The sequence below is a fragment of the Dicentrarchus labrax genome, unplaced genomic scaffold (assembly GCF_905237075.1).
Source record: "Dicentrarchus labrax unplaced genomic scaffold, dlabrax2021, whole genome shotgun sequence".
Classification (NCBI taxonomy): Eukaryota; Metazoa; Chordata; class Actinopteri; family Moronidae; genus Dicentrarchus; species Dicentrarchus labrax.
Window position 1 is genome coordinate 15,987,281 of NW_026136702.1, and position 17,146 is coordinate 16,004,426.

Genomic DNA, 17,146 nt, shown 5'->3' on the forward strand with positions numbered 1-17,146 from the left:
CAGCCTCCAGTTACACTGTTGCGCAAGATGGTCATTGAGCTCGTCACGCACAGGAGCTGATTAAACTCTGCTGATGTTAAATTGTGGCTGTCTAGAAAATAAAGACATCTAGCCCTGTTGAGCAATGTTCTATCACACAACAAACTACAAACCTCAAGAAGGATGTGTGAAATTGGGGCTTGTGCATGTGAGTTCTTCAAAAAATTTACCCAATTTCGGTCTGACGACTCAAAGACAATTTCCTTTCAGGGTTATAAAGTAGTTTAGCCAGCAGGCTCTGCATCAAACAAAGAGTGCAGCAATATTCTTCATCTGGCTTCAACATTTTGGCTGCGCAGACCTGAATCAGAATGCATGTAGGAGAAACACAAACACAGTTCACCTCCAACCATGACTGAAAAAATATGTTTCATAAAATCACTGGTACTCTTTTTAAATCGACAGTCTTGGCAGCGTTCCTTTTTCCTTCTGTGTCTGACTCATCTAAATCTTAAATTTTCCATTTTATTGACCTGTGGTGTCCTTTTTATCTAGCACATTAAAACATTTGTTTAATCCGCTCAGTCTGTGTGTGTGTGTGGTCTTGGGTCTTTTTCACGCAACACAAATTTCTTAAATACGTCTCAATATCAGTGTTATCTTTTTTTGGTAAACCATTCCAAAGGCTTTGTCAGCACCACACTGTCACAATATTACCCTAATATCTGCATACTAACTCCCCTGACCTGCAATGACTCCTGTTCCTGACATTCCCCATCACTGCCTGTTCCCACTTCTCTTATTATCCCTGCAATATATATATATATATATATATATATATATATATACCAGCCGATTTCCACCTGTTCCCTGTCAGGTAGTCTTAGGGCACGGTCACGTGCGCACAAATGCAGACAAGTGAGCAGCTTATTGGTATCTGTGGTGCTGAAAGTGGATAGTGTAGGTGGGGTCAACCACACACACTTATTTGCTATTGGTTGAAGCAGCAACTTTGCTGGTCAAAGCTCACCAAAGCTGGACTAAACACAAAGCGAAGAGGCAAATTTGCTTTTTCACAAATAGCAAATGTTTTATTCGCCCCTCTGCTCACATCGTTGTGTTAATAATGATTATATACATGTGTGTTCATGCCCCTGCGTGTTCCTCATTAAGCGTTCCAGCCACTTCATCCCAGCTATTACTCGTCTGTATAATATTGTGCCTGTACCTCAGACTTCTGCCTTTTTGCTTACTAAATGCCTGGTAAAGTTGGCCTTTCTTTGTTTGTCTGATTGATTTCTGACACCTGCCTTTTGATTCTGAGTAAAAACTCAACATTTTATCCCTACGGTACAGTAAAAACCTCTGTCAACAAGTGCAATATTGAAAAATCTGAAATATCACAATAAGCCCTGATCCTGACTCTATTACAGTCAGCAGCAAGCCAGTAAAGCTACATATACAACAAGATCTTGAAACACCGGTGTCACCAAACAGGACAATCTCCAAACCTCGGCAGCACCACAGACTCACTGAATCAGTGAAGGAGAAGTAACATGGCATATCATATCTTGTATTCCTTTAGATTTCTGCCAAAATGTGACAATAGCTCTAGCCCCGAGAATCAGGTTCAGGATTTATGTCCAATGCTGATGTTCAGTGCCAGTGGAGGAAATAGTGTGACCTTTATGTGGCGAGGCAGACGGTAAGGGTGGAGGTTGCCTTTTAATTATCTGTAAGCACCATCTTTTCCTAACCGTAACCATATTGTATGCAATGCACAGATAAAGTAGAACCCAGAATTTTAACCTTTGTGTTTTGTTGAAATTGGCACGAGTTTAAATACCACTTTCTTTTTCTTCTGACCTTTTCGAAAACTCAGTCTTTAGGAAAATACTGAATAAATAACCCCTCCCCTCTTCCCTTCCTTGCAATAACTGGGCTTGCACATTTGATGAAGCTGATGTGGTTGACTCCAAAGAGATCTGACCTCTTGTTAGACCTCCTGTGCTAAAACTGTTAAAATATTCCAGTAAGAGAGAAATCCTAATAGACTCATTTACGATTTGGGAGGGGTAGTGCTGCATATGACTGTCCACAGATAAAGAGAATCTGAGAATCCATTCAAGTAATCAAGAAGTAATGCCTCAGTTTCTGTAGAGGACTTCTGAAATATGTCCTCAGTTCAAAATCGTTTCATAAAATGTGTCTTTTGAGCTGTTAAAGAGGACCCTCGGGGGTCTTCAGGACCTCAAACTGAATAAAACTTGACATTGACTGTAAAGAAGGGTTTTGCAGAATCCTTCAATATCAACGTTCTTGCCTGTCAATGTTGTAAGACTTCGTATTCTGGGTGTATCAGGACCAAATGGCAGTGACCCCAAACCACCATATATTCCCACAGAATCTCAACAGATACACAGTCACACGGTTGTAAGCCTCCTACAAAATACATGCAGACAGAGTTAAGAGACCTCTCAATTATCTGTGAAAGTCAGACACTATTTAAACATTTTGGTCCATGGTCATTGGGGTTAGCAATGCAATTGATTTTGATTGTTTTCTGAATACTCTATTTCTGCTTCTATGTGTTTAAAAAGCTCTTTACTACATTATGTGTTGGCAGTTCCCTTTGTAGGCAGTACGTGACAGGAAGAAACATTGAAACCACTGGAAACAATGACAATGTTTCGAGTTATTTGAAAGTTTAAAATGGCAAACATATGTTTGAGATTATTCCAAGGAGTTCCCCTGAACCAACATTGGGAAGTTATGTAATATCATCCCCTGATGAAAAGTAGCTTTCTTACCCTCTCAGTATTCATGCAGAAACATTGAGACACTAACACATTCTTTTACTGTTAAGTATACAGTATTAATTTTAACAGTGTGATGAATACAAATCTGTGTGAAAATGTGTTGATAAAAGCCAAACTGACCCCAATTTGCCTCCTCTAAACGCAACAAACTCATATGTGTGTGTGTATATAAGATGCTTTATTCAAGATGTGAAAACAAACCTAAGCTTATTTACTTATGGAAAGTTAATGAGACCACATTCCAGTGTGTTTAAACTAAACTGATCTGCAGCAAGAATTATTTTCTGAACAAATATGCTCAAAGTATTTTACCTTAGCGATCTGTGTTTTCTATAGAGCTCTCTCAACTCAACCATCCCTTTCTCCTTCCTTCCCTCCACCTCTTAGCTTCAGGTCGGTTTACACTTGAGAGAACGAGATACTGCAAATAAACTACACAGCGGGACAGAACACACAAACACATGCAAGCAACAAACACAAAACATTAGTGCTGAAACCAGAGACGATTGACAATGAACCAATCTAAAACAATTCTGATAACTGACAAATTGTTTATTAATAGTCAACGCTAGCAGTTCTGTGAGGCTTTACTTATGGGCATGGCCATATGCTAACATGTTCACATGTGCAATGCTAACATACTAATGCTAATGTTTACCATGTTCACCGCCTTTAGTTTAGCGTGTTAGCATTCTAACATTTGCTAATAAGCACTAATAAAGTGCAGCTGAGGCTGATGGGAATGTGAGTTTTGCAGGAATTTGGTCATAAAGTATTGGAAACATTTATATTTTGACCTGGTGGTGGCACGAGATGAATACAGCATCTGGGAACCATGAGAGTCTGTACTACAGTTCAATTATTGAGATATTTCACTTACTATCAAAATGGTACACTGACCAATATTGCCATCCATAAAGCCACAGTGCTAGCACAGCAAAAAATATCACATTTAAGAGGCTTGTTCCAGCCTCTTAAATGTGATCATTTTCTTCTTGTTTCTGTTTTATATAATTGTTTAGTGAATGTCTTTGGATTTTGGACTTTTGGTCTGACAAAACAAGCAATCTGAAGACGTCATCTTGAGCTCTAGGCAACTGTGAAGGGCATTCTTCATTATTTTGACATTTTATTGACTAAACAATTAATCAAATAATTGAAGAAATATCAGTTAAATCAAGAGTCTGCTCTTGTCTACTTCCCTGCTCTTGCCCTCAGTAAATCAGTTCATCAGTATTTATGACCTTGTCTGGTTGCATCCACAATGACGCTTTTGACGATCCAATCTTGGTCACCTGATTTCACTCAACTGCATCATATTACCCTGCGACATACTTACATGCTGTTACCCCTGTGTGGTTTTCAGACAGAACTTTCTAATTATAGTCGTTTAGTTGTCACAGGACACAAGGTCCTGCTAAGAGATCAGGTGATAGAGAGGTAGCAAAAAGGGGACAGTACAACTCATGTTAAAGCAGAGCTAAAGGCTGATTACAGGGCGAGTAGGGGGTTGAAAGTTTTGCTCCGAGGCACTTCATCAGGAAACATGGCCGTGTCTAACTTCTAGCCTGTGACCTCTTTGTAGTTTAGTTTTCTGAATAATCAATTAATAGGGAATTCTACTGATTTCGCACCTAAAGGCCAGTTTGCTAGTAAGAAGGGGAACTACTCAGCCTGTGAAAACAGTGACAAAATAACGCCATTATGTCATAGTGACATCATGAGAGTTATACGGGTTCAAGTTTGAATCTTAACATTTTTAACAGAAGTCTCAACAGAAACTGGAGGTTTGGAGATTGAAAGACATGAATGTTCACCAGGCAGGGAGGGCCTAATGAAAAGATAATTGCATTATGGGAAATGTAGGTCTTAATAGAGGACTTAAGTTAAGATTTATTGCCTCTGCTGCTTCAGCTATGACTCATCTTTTTTTAATCCCTCCATTTTATTTATGTGCAAACTAAATTGCTAAAGAACGCCTTAAAATGTTTAGTCTATAAAATGTCAAAACATTGTTACAAATGCTCATCAGTGTGCCATACTATTTTTATTTGATATGTTATTTAAAGGTCAGTTGTGTAACAATTAGGGAGATCCGTTGGCAGAAATAGAGTATAATATGCATAACTATGGTTTCATTAGTGTATAATCACCTTAATCGCTATGTTTTGGGTACCTTAGAATGAGCCTTTCTATCTGCAGATGCCACAGCTCACCTTCCACCTCCATTAAATGCACCTGGAGGAGACGTGGAGCAAGGAAACACCGGTGTTTCCTACATGGAAGTCATTTATCAAGTGGAGTAGGTGTGATGTACAAATGCTGCACGTCCATATGTGGAACATGAGTGCTTTTTGTATGTTTGGCATGATTGAAAACCTAACTGACAAAATAAAAAACAAAGTAAACTACAATCGACATACACATATCCCTACGCATCAATGTGGTGTGTATTGAGCAGATAACAATAATACAAGTAAATCATCAGTAACCAGAATATTTAAAAGTGATATTCAATTATTAAAATCAACAACAGTAATAAACTGTTAAACTATGTTAAACAATTGACATATCTAAATGAATACTGTAAGGCTTTGAAATTGCTCTGTGGACATTGGTACCAGTCAGTTTGACAGATGATACAGCTGTGCAGCAGCAGCTGGTGTTGCTTACTGACGTTGTGAGCAAGGATTTCTCAGGTTTCGACTTCTCTGTCCTCGTGTCTCTCCCTCGCATTTCTCTCTCTCACATCCTCGCTGGGAGGAGCTAAGACATGAGGAAAGGAAGCGAGTGAGGGAAAACGAGGAGACACGTTAGCATAATGAAAAGCACCCAGGGCTGTTCAGGTTTTTTGTGCGAGGGAGTTGCAATCTACACGTTGTGAAGACCTGGTGTGGAGGAGGAGCTGACTGAAGTGGAGCAGGTAGTAAAGGGGCCTGGTCTGATTAGAGCCTATATATAGAGAGAGAACCCTTTTGCACTACCTGCAGCAGAACCCTGGGCTCTCACCGACAGCAACTGTTTGTCAAAGTGGAATAAAACCAGTGTCGATTGGTGCCAGCCTTTCCTGTCCTACAACCCATTGACTATATGAAGTGGATTCTTCAGATGTCTCACTGAGAGCACAGCTATAGTGTTAATCATTGTCCCTGGTTATCAGCCTGCCTCTGATACAGTCCTGAACAACATTTTACACTGCAACTTCACCGCTAGATGCCACTAAATCCTTTCAAACACGTATGCAGTAATTAAAACTGCCACCTATTGATCAACTCCTCGATTATCCATTAATGTTTCAACGCCAGCGTCTGGAGTCCGAGCTGGGCATCTTGAACTTTCTCCTCTTTACGTGCCAAACGCTGAGAAAACTGACACCGACAGAACAGCTTATCACTGTGAGAATAGCAGCTTTCTCCAGGCCCCAGGACACTGATAAGCAAGCAGCTTCAAAAGTTATCAAACACACTCCACCAACATTGTCGCAAGCCCACTGAGGTGAGAGAGGTTTGCCATGTAGTGTGTGTGAAAACAGAGTTAACATGTTGTGAGTGTTTACATGATACAGTAGTAGTTTTTAGCTCAATGGGGTCTATTCTCGGAGCTCTTTCATGCTGTCCCCCTGCTGTGCAAGTATGTGTGTGTGTGTGTGTGTGTGTGTGTGTGTGTGTGTGTGTGTGTGTGTGTGGGAGGATCTATATTCTCACACTGTCACCTGCTGCGATGCCTCAACTCAGATTGTGTACAAGTCTCAACCTCTGGCCCGAAAGTCCAAAGAGAGGTCAGCCTTCATCTTCCTCTGCAGCTATAACAACATGCATGCTGTATTAATGAGAGATATTCCAAGTCTCAATATAGACTACATCAAAGCAGTAGGCTACATGCATTTAGACTGATATCACATATCAAGTGCAGCTATCAGTAAATGCCCCTTAGTGGCGCACTGCGACTTCGTGACCATTTGACCTTGTCACCGTTTTCTGCAGGAGCCCCCACCGGCTCCACAGAACCGGTTATAAACTAAACACCTGCATTAACAGAGTTGTCAAGCACAGAACAACTTTGTTGGCACACCTCCCTCCCTCCCTCCCCTCCTCTACGGCTCAGTATTTTTGGGCAGGCTGTGTCAGCAGACTGAGCACCGTCCTTCACTTTCTACCACCGACACAATAGAAACACACTTACCCTCACACAACCGGCCCGCGATGCCCTCACATGTGAGCAGCACGTCGGTTCGTGGGCAACAACGCTCATGCATTCATCTGTCTTGTTTGTCTCTGCTCTCATTCAGCAGCAAAACTCAACTCAACGCTCCGCATTCATGCAGCTGGCACGGAGAGACGGGGCTGTGCGGTTACGGGGGGGGGGGGGAGGAGGATGGGGGTGTCTCCGACTGGTCCAGAGTCCGACAAATAGCAGGCCAGCTGGTTACTTTGGGATTTTTTTTTTGCAAATAAACCACCAGGTTATAATCATTTTGTTTTAAAACGTGCGTCATGAGTTCCAGATACAGATACTGGGTCAGAGGGAGAGAGAGGACACAGTCAATAGGTCTTTATTCATATAACAAACTACTGACTCTGTACAAGCCAAAGTACAGGAGATGTAACAAAACAGGGCCGTAGCTACAGGCCTTTGGTCCTGATGCAGCAGAGGGGACCATCTGTCACAACACTGTGTACCACCACCTACTCACTCATTTATTGATCAGCCAGCAAGCAATCGGAACTATAAAGCGGTCAGAGCAACCCTGTCTCCTGTAAAGGACATTTCTGTGCTGTTAGTTTGTTTTGCCGAAGACATTAGGAGGGAGACCTAATCGTAGGAAAGTGGGTGGATGGTGGGTGCACAAAGCTCAGCACTTAAATATAGGTCCCGCATGTGGTTTATAGGCAATAAAAACAGTTTAAAGTTAGAGAAATATAGTGGTTTGGTTTAATTGTTATTAAGGAAAACACACAAAACCAATGTTGTCAGTGTATGTAATGTAACGTGACTAAACTTGCAAGAAAGCATTTTAACGAGACTCAATTCGTGACACACATTTATGTAACATAGGCAGTGTACTGTCGACACAAAGCATCAGAGATTGTGTATACAGCCTGAATTTAAACAGTGGTTCAATAAATAAAAAGAGACACGAGATGACTAACAATATGTACTGTGATAACTGAGAACAATGTCGACAATCAAACACATTCATAGAGTGTGGGCCAGTAAAGATAAAAGAGCTGCATCTTCTCTGGTGACGACGAGGCTGCAGGTGGACGATTGAAGCTATCTGAGGATAATCTGATGATCATAGTGCTAATGAGGGAGGAAATGAGTTGTGTAATGCTCATTATTTTGCAAGACAGAAACAGTTAAAGATCAGCCTCAACCAGCTGATTGTTTTGCAGAATGCAGGAAGAAAATCGGAAGAAAGAAAAACAAACAAATGAATACGAAGAGGAGAAGAGAAAATTATTCTCCTACATGAGACATATTAGAAAAAAACTTTATTTCACAAGCTTTAACACCATTTTTAATTCATGTTCCTGCCTAAAATCATTTGGTAAACCACACTCTGTAAATAAGGCAACAGATGTCAAGCGAGGATTCACTTGATCCAGTAATCAGAGCTGTAAAAGACAAGTGTGCAGAGGTATGTGTGCAGAGGTATGTGAGGAACCAACTGTGCAGCAGCAGCAGCGTCAGTCATTCTGCCTTTTAATAGCAGAGCTCCACAATGCATGAAAGGTCCAGCATGTCATTTATAAATACTGGGATTAGCAATAGAAAGTAAACAATAAGACAAATGTATCATCTGGTATTCCTCAAGATTTTTCCTGAAAACAAACTGTCTTTGGATTTATCCCATGAATGTAAAACATCTAGTGCAGGAATGTGATTAGGCTGCAAAATAAAAACAGACATCCTGATCATTGTTTGAGTATCCAGCCAATAAACTCCAGAAAACCCATTACTATTCATGTTCTTGCATTTTGTCAGACAGTGTTTCCTCCCATCAACTCCCACATTAAAGACATTAACAGTATTGAAAATATTTTTTACATTTTTGGCCCGGCAATTTATTTCTGTGTTTGTCTGTGCATGTTTCAGCATCTACAGTGTGTCCACCAGATGTTGGCCGTCTTCCTCCACGTCAAACACACCCCATGGAAGATCATCCCAACAGATCTCGCCCTCCATCCATCTCCTCTGCACCAGAGACTCCCTTGGATCGCCTCCATCCACACCTGGCTGCAGATTTGGATTCCCCCTCACATGCTCTGGGCTTGCTGGGCGCTGTTGCGGAGGCTTCACTGGGTGGGTTGGCGAGTAACTCAATGACCCAGTTATGCAACCGAGGAGCAGTGGAATTTCTGATGATTTGCTTAGTGCGGGTGAAATTCTTCAACAGTCTATGGGTGCAAAATGTCACTTTTCACACACCCGGCACACATACAGAAGAATTACCAAACATAACCTCTCTTCTTGGGTTAATCTATGAGACACAGCCTGACCCACATAAAGAAAATCCCCCCCAGTTCTTTTAACTTCACAGAAGATTAACCTCTTACCCTCTTTGTTTCAGAAAAGTATGGGGACATTTTCTCTAATAGCCATAGTCTGGGTCGATTACTGCTGCTAGTACATACATAAGAATATACAGCACAGTGTGACAGCTACTTTGGTCTATGATTTAGCAGCGATTTGAACAGATCAGGCCAGCTGAAGATATAGATTTGAGTGACTGAATCCCCATTGAGGCTAGACATGAGCTGACATGTAGGAAACTGTTTCCCAAGGATCTAGGGGTGTTTGCTGGTGATCCTGCTTCTTTGGGGGGGGTTACATAACCAGATTAGGGTAGTGGGTTTTAGTCTTGAGGGTCACTGAGGCCTGATTAGCTCTTTAGTTTTACAATCTAAAATCTGAATCGCCTGAAGCAGCTTCCCAAACACAGAGATTCCTGAATGAGCTCCTGTTCTGTTGGAGATTTCTAGGCCTCTTGGGAGCGATCCAAGTTGCGCTTTTAGGCCTTTATAGTCCTTTTATTGGACCAAAAAGTTATGGATGAATAACTCAAAACCTGGTGACTTTGTGAATGTAATGTTGCAGCTGCCTGTCTATGAAAGTGAGAATTTATTAGCAGTTCAAATAAAATCTTTGATCAACACTGGACCGGGTCCCTGACGAATTCAGAGCCTTAGACGAAAAAAATCCAGAGCCTGGGGTTAAAACCATTGCTTGATAATAACGTTGTACCTTTGTGACAGTTGAGTTGTGGGATAAAAACACAGTGAACGGGCAAAAAATATAATGTTTTATTTAATAATTTAGCCTCAAATAAGAACATTTGTTGCGGTTTGTAGGCGCCCTCGCTGACTTGTAGGATAGCTGGGTAAATAAAGACTCCTGCAGTGCCACCTACTGGTGAAACATATTCCTCACAGATCAGAAACAGATTTAATCTTAAAGTTTTTGTCAACAACTGTTACTTCTCCTGTGGGCACTTACAAGTGGAGGCTGGTGTACAACTAAATTACAACCCGTTACAAACCATTAATTAAATATTTATATAGAGCTTATAAATACTAAATAAGAGAGGTTACAAAGGTGGGAGTATAGCAAACACATGAAATACATATTGCAAGGTCACAAGAGTTACACCACATTACACAGAAGAAAACTGATGTAAATGTACAGCTGAAATATCCTGTAGGTCCCACCACTGTCCCTCTACACCACTAAACGGGAAGGCCAGGGGACCTAGTGTCTCATCTCTCCCAAAGGGTGCAAATTACCTGGAGAGAGAGACAGAAGTTAACATATTAAGTAAGTGAGGTTTGTTAATACTTGTGAGATTGTGTCTGTGTGTAATACTTTGAGACCATCAGACTTCAGGAATGCTTACTGTATCCAACCCCTCCTGTTAGTCAGGCCGCCCCCAAGGACCACTTGAGTCGCTCGCAGGCCTGTCCTAAAAATGAAAATTGAATATTGATATTATCTGTTTCCCACCTTGTTAAGTCATTGTTGATAATTATTGCGAAAAATCATTAACGTGATCAGTTTCTTGAGTATCATTTATCATTAATAATAATATAACTAAAGGCAAACTGAGCAAATTTGTTATTTCAGAAGAGTGTATCAAACTGGTAGCCCTTCGTGTGACTCAGTACCCATGAAGTAGCTCTCAGTTTCAAAAAAGTTGGTGAGCCCTGCTGTAGAGTCTCTAAAACCACAAAAACGTTGCAATAGATAGTTAATGACTTTTATAAATCTCAAAGGAACAACTGGTAACCATAAATATTCACATGATGGTGTGTTTACAAAGTGCTTTGGAGAATTTAAACTCAGTTTGACCCGAACCATAATGTCAGGAAACATGTCTGTATTGGTTTTAGTCATTCATGAGGTTGATTCTTCCCAGAATCGCTGTCCCACTAGTAGTCTTATGTCAGCACTCAAACAAATGTAACCTCATCTGAAGCATGAATGCAAATACTGTGTGTCTTTGACCACACTGAAACTTCCTATAATAAAATATAATTTTCACAGTAACCTCTGGTGGATATGAAAGCTCTATAATATATATATATATATATATATATATATATATATATATATATATATATATATATATATATATATATTTTACATTACAGTAATCAATTAATTATGTGTGTGTGTGTGTGTGTGTGTAGTGGTAAATAGAGACTCTAAGTGATAAACTCACAGATGATTATAACTATTATATATATTATATTATATATTTATAACTCTGCAGCACCTACTACAGTTTTTCTTGATTGTTAGAACTTGCTTAATGAAACTGGGATCCACTTGATCTCCAGCTTCACCTTCTTAGCACATAACAAGTCTTCCCCTGCAAATGTGTTTTTAAAAACACTTTTTCATTGGCTGAACACATTTTTCACTCACTTTTTCAAAACAGTTAACACAGATCTCATAGAAAGACCCCGACAGCTGATAGACATGACTTATAATTCTGAATCTCTAATGCACCTGTGTGAAATGTTTGCACAACCCTTTAATCTAAGTCTAGTGCTTACTATGTCCTTACTGTCTTACACGTCAATGACTGGTCATGGGCACGGAAAGACCTGCACAAAAGAATAAAATGAATGAAGAGAACTTTCTTTTCAAACATTATTTCATCAAGGAATCTCAAAATAATGTAAGAAGTGGGGATGCAGAGTGCAGTAGGGTTTGTTATACATAGTTAAATCCCACTTATAAATTCATGCTGTGATATTGTTGCCTGTTCATATTGACAGCTGTATTCTGTTGTTCATTGTTAAATAATTTATTAAAATATAGTATAATATAGTAATTTGACCACAAGTTGTGTTGTTTGGTGGAAATATTTGCTTTTGTTGAATGTTGTAACAAATGAGAATAACTGTAATCAGTGCAACCTATGGAGACTAGGCAAGCATACAATTCATATACACTACTCACAAAAAGTTAGGGATATTCGGCTTTCGGATGAAATTTCAGAATGTACATAAAATGCACTAAAACCTTTCCAGGTGATCTTAATTTGACCTTCTACTTAAATGCCCTACTTTCATGATATAATATCACTGTAGCATCAACTTTTTACATTTTCCATAAATTTCACCCGAAAGTGGAATATCCCTAACTTTTTGTGAGTAGTGTACATCTATAAAGAATATAATTTCCAATAATAAATGAACAATAAATATGTACTTTGGTTAAAATGAAGCTGTCCTTCAAGGAATATTCTACTTTTCCATGTAATTAGTACCAAATAACACAGTTCTCAACAGTGCAAATGACGGACCTGTTAAATAAAGCATTACTCTGAATAAAATCTGTTGTTGAAGTTTATTTTTATTTGACAAGCTGCTGCTGAAGTGGACAGCACACCTGCTGCATAAAACTATACTGATAAAGGTGGTAAAAAGTTCCAGGTTGTTCTTAGTTAACTAATTACTTTAATTAATGTTTACAACAAGTCTGAGCTAAACCAAGCACGTAGATTCAACATCCTTTAAATCCCGCTACACAGAAAGTTTCAATTTCAGCCATCTGAAAACCATCTTTCTAGTAAAATATAAGGATTTTTTTTACACAAGGATGAACAATATGGCATCTGTTGCCTCTGACAGGCTCTTCTTACTCTGAGCATACTGTGACTGATCAAGTTATCAATCATGAACAGAGAGCTTGTTTACTCCTAAGTTGGCTCTTTAGCAGTATTTGATGAGAAAGTCAGTATTTCTGAGCGTGAGTCCCTAGGTGGTATTTCAGGTGTGCGCTCTGTAGAAACCCTCTGCCGCAGATGTCACACTGGTGCGGTCTCTCTCCCGTGTGGCTCCTCAGGTGCTTCCTCAAATGTCCGCTGTGGGTGAAACTTTTAAGACAATAAGAGCAGCAGAAAGGCTTCTCTCCCGTGTGAATCCTCATATGTATCTTTAAGTCTCCTTTCCGGCTGCACTCTTTCCCACAGACGTGACAGCGATGCAGCTTCACCCCGGCGTGGCTGGCCATGTGTTCGGCCAGAGCGGTCGTGCTGTTGCAGTGTTTACCGCACGCGTGACAGCATTTCGAGCCCTTGTGCAGTTTGAGGTGCAGGTTGAGACTTTCGGTGGACTCTAAGGTCTTCCCACACACGGCGCAGAGGACATCTTCTTCCTTCGAATGCATGCGAGAAGCGTGATTTATCAGGTGGTGATTGGAGGAAAAGCATTTATCACACAAATAGCAACGATAATCAGGTAAAACCGAATTCAAATGGGATAACTCGGTGGAAATGGTAACGGCGCTCTGACTTTGGTCTGTCTGTGTTTGGTTTGTAAAACTTGCAGCAGGTCTTTCGTTCTCCCTTCCATCTTGGACCCTTTGATTTTGGATCAGAGTTTGTGAAGTTGAGGCGAGAGGTAGAACGAACTGATGTACAGTTTTAGTTTCCTGCAGCTCCTCAAACTGCTCCTCACTGTCACTGTTTTGAGTCTGAAGTGGTTTCGTGTCCCCCTGTTCATCCCAGGCAGATAAATGAGGTAGGTGTGAGACATCAGCATCCTTAAACTCTTGGACCTGTTTGTCTTCTTCCTGTCGCTGACTGGCCCAGAGTTCAGGATCTTCCTCTTTAATGTGTCGAGGCTCCGGGTCCCTCTGACAGACACTGCGGCTCGGCTCCCGCTCACAGTGGTGTTGCTCGGAGGGAGTTTCCTCTTTACAGATGGACGACTGAGAGAAGTCTGGAGAAAAAAAAGGAGTAAATAATTTAAACCAGCTTTCCCATTCTTATTTCTTTATCAGTGATTAAGTCGTGGATCCTGCCAGATAGAAGTTGCTAATATTGACAATATCTCCATCAGGGCTGCAACGTTATGATTTCACACATCTTCAAATGTCTTATGTGGTTTGACTAAAGTTCTTCAAAGATGAGAAGAGTTAGAAGAATCCAACACTCTGTTACAAGAGTTTATTCATACTTTGGTAAAAAGAAATAAAAAAAATAAAAAAATAAATAAATAGGAAATCATTAAGGACTTCAGAGACCCATCAGCACTAAAGACTGTTTACTGTCTTGGCAGTATGTCTCAGGTAAAAGTATGTTTTTTCTTTTATATGTGATTTGCAGCCTAAAATTACAGCGTACAGGTGTTTAATAAGTTGTATACCACAGTATCATTCGTCAAATCGCTCAACAATATCGTTTGCAGTTGTTGTCGTTATAGTTGTGGTGTGGACTCCATCCACTTGAGTTAGAACCATTTAAAAAATATATATTTATAATTATTGTTATAGTTGTGTGAACGGGCTGAAATCCAAAGATATTCAATTAACTATCATGTGTGACAAAGATGATCATCAAATCCAAATGACAAACAATTATCTGATATGATTATCAGTAGCTGATTCATTTTCTGTTGATAGACTAATTGATTTATTGACTAACTATTACAGCTCTAATTACAATATTGATAAACTTGTTAAACTTGTGGTCATTTAATTGAGACAAATAGTATATTCAGTGTAACTACATTTTAAAAAATGATATAAAGTGTAAAGTATGGAAATAAAATACAGAAATATATTAATATAGTAATTTTTTAATCACATTATTTAACTTTCCTGCTCACTATATATGTTGGGCAAAACTAAAAATCTCCAGTACCAATACTTTAGATTATAGATTATAGATTATAGATTATAGTATTGCCCTTATATCAATCAGGGTCTGATGTTATCTATCAAGTTGATAAGAAGTGTTCATATTTTATTTGTCTTTCATTGGTGTAGTACAGACAACCAAATAATGAACCAGTAAAGTAAAATGTGGTTATTTTATTAATCAAGAAAAACAACCCTTACACACTGTGTATATTTCATTTCACAAACATGACACAGGTTGAGTTAATAGCTTGTTTGGAAACACTTGGTTTTTATCCCAATTTTAGACTTTGACACACAAACAGCAGCCTTATTGATTCACACACACACACACTAATCCCATCACATTAAATAACTAATAACAATTTAACAGCCATTTCCTCTACGAGAGGACACTCTGACCGACCTTTAATCTAATCATTTGAGTCCAGACTGACACTGACACAGACTGTATACATTATATACATTATATACATTATATACTACATTATATAGTGTATTATAACTAAACAGACCTGTTCTCTGGTTGGTCACAAACTCCAGCAGTAAACCTCGGAGTCGTTCAATCTCCTGTTGTGAACTGGACGCTTCCTCTTCATATTTGTTGATTGTTCTTTCAAAAACCTGAAATATTTCCTCGGCAGCAGCTGTCAGACGCTCGTTCACGAAAGCCCTGATAATCAACCGAGCAGACATTTTAAAATCACTGTTATATGAGTGCGAATAACCCCGAGAGGAGCTTTCATGTACGTATAGTCGTTTTCGTGTGGTGCTTGCTTAAAAGCTACGGAAGTAACAATAAACAAACCACAGAGCAAGAATGTTGGTGTCGACGCAGCTCGGAGCTCTGCTGCCCCCTGTCGGACAAAACAGGGACCACAGCTAAATGCAGAAAGGTGTCATTATCAATATTTTAACTTTGGTGGAAGTGGCTAAATACATATTCAAGTACTGTACTTGAGTACAGATACTTTTACTTTACTTTAGTATTTCCATTTTAATCAACTGCAACGTTTAATCAACTCCAAATGCAAATATTGTACTTTTTACTCCATTACATTTGTCAGATAGCTTTAGGTACTAGTTACTTTTTCAGATTATTTTAGAGTTTTCATACCCTTCCTGACAATCATTCACCTCCAAATTTTGTGATTTAGTTACTTTTTCTGATAAACTGAAGCATTAAGTGTTCCTCTACTGGTCGTTAAAGTGAAATTATTTTAAAAACCCTCTCTGTTTTTATGAAAAGAGATTTAACTTTAGAGAGACGTGATTCTCACAGGACAGCAACATTACAAACTCAATCTTATAGAATATGATGCATTGATATACCGTATATGAATTTGTTCAATTAATACAAATATTAGCATAACTTTAAAAACCTACAGCAGTAAAATGCAACATATACATCAAAGTCACAGCAGCACAAGAAAGACAGGAAATCAACAAAGAATTGTTTAACATTAAATGAATAAAATGAAATAAGAAATAAAACAAATTACATGAAATGAGAATTGTGCAAATAATTGTGAGCATTTGTGTCTGCCCAAAATAATAATAATAATAATAATAATAATAATAATAATAATAATTACAAGTTAGGAAGCCTTGAAGTGTGACTCACAAGCATAAGAAAATAACTTTTTTTTTACTGGAGGAGAGAGGAAATCTTTTTAAAAGTTTCAGATATTTGCTGTAGTACACGGAGAGAACATTTAAAAAAAGAATGGAAGAAGGAAGAAGGAAGACGGGACATTTATCAGAATTAATCTGTGCATGTAAATGTACAGATGTAGTCACTGTACAAGCACAAACATGCTATTTCACAGGTTGTTAATATACTTGTAGGGTTGTACAATTTAAGAATCAAACAATAAGAAACGTGACACTCTTCTGCCAGCTGCCTGATAAACAAACTGAGGAAATAAAACAGGGGTGCAAACAGGAAATTCCTACACCTCGGTTTCCTTTGACAGTTCTGTGAAAACCAGATGAGAAGTGAACAAACGCACCCAGTTCTGATGCAGCTTGCAGGTGCTGCAGCCTGTGGGTTGGGTGAATGCATGTACATAAACAGGTATGTATTCCAGCAGATACTGCTGGAAATATGGTACGACCTTAACCTTGACTTACATCAAAAAACACGACGAGTGCAAGAAAACCTGTGTGAGTGACATCAGTTTGTTAATAAGCAG

The 17,146-nt window shown here is 39.1% G+C and overlaps 2 protein-coding genes and 1 long non-coding RNA gene across 4 annotated transcripts in view; all 3 read right to left on the reverse strand.

Annotated features, from left to right (window-relative positions):
* The window catches only part of LOC127374538 (equilibrative nucleoside transporter 1), a 40,219-nt gene extending 33,093 nt beyond the window's left edge, over positions 1-7,126 (reverse strand). Inside the window, exons 1-2 of one of the 2 annotated variants that reach the window (XM_051420036.1) lie at positions 6,981-7,111; positions 6,511-6,600 (exon numbers count right to left, since the gene is read on the reverse strand). The gene's annotated coding sequence lies outside the window, so the exon portion shown is untranslated. Of the gene's footprint in view, positions 1-6,510; positions 6,601-6,980 lie in introns of both variants that reach the window. The other variant, XM_051420005.1, reaches the window with a different exon arrangement.
* Positions 7,127-10,091: 2,965 nt separating this feature from the next.
* LOC127374654 (uncharacterized) lies at positions 10,092-11,357 on the reverse strand. The gene is made up of 2 exons (XR_007887041.1): positions 10,696-11,357; positions 10,092-10,585 (listed from the first exon to the last, which is right to left on the reverse strand). It is a non-coding gene; the product is annotated as an uncharacterized LOC127374654 (long non-coding RNA).
* Positions 11,358-12,644: 1,287 nt separating this feature from the next.
* LOC127350855 (zinc finger protein 135) lies at positions 12,645-15,755 on the reverse strand. Its single transcript, XM_051377881.1, has 2 exons — positions 15,467-15,755; positions 12,645-14,032 (listed from the first exon to the last, which is right to left on the reverse strand). Exons 1-2 carry the CDS (start codon positions 15,645-15,647, stop codon positions 13,044-13,046), a joined length of 1,170 nt encoding a protein of 389 aa, XP_051233841.1. The 5' UTR covers positions 15,648-15,755; the 3' UTR covers positions 12,645-13,043.
* Between the last annotated feature and the right edge of the window lie 1,391 nt (positions 15,756-17,146).

Coding starts and splice junctions, on each gene's coding strand:
- LOC127350855 (XM_051377881.1), bottom strand. CDS start 15,647: ATGTCTGCTCGGTTGATTATCAGGGCTTTCGTGAACGAGCGTCTGACA. Junction 14,033..15,466: donor TGTGACCAACCAGAGAACAG/GTCTGTTTAGTT, acceptor TTTTTTCTCCAG/ACTTCTCTCAGTCGTCCATC.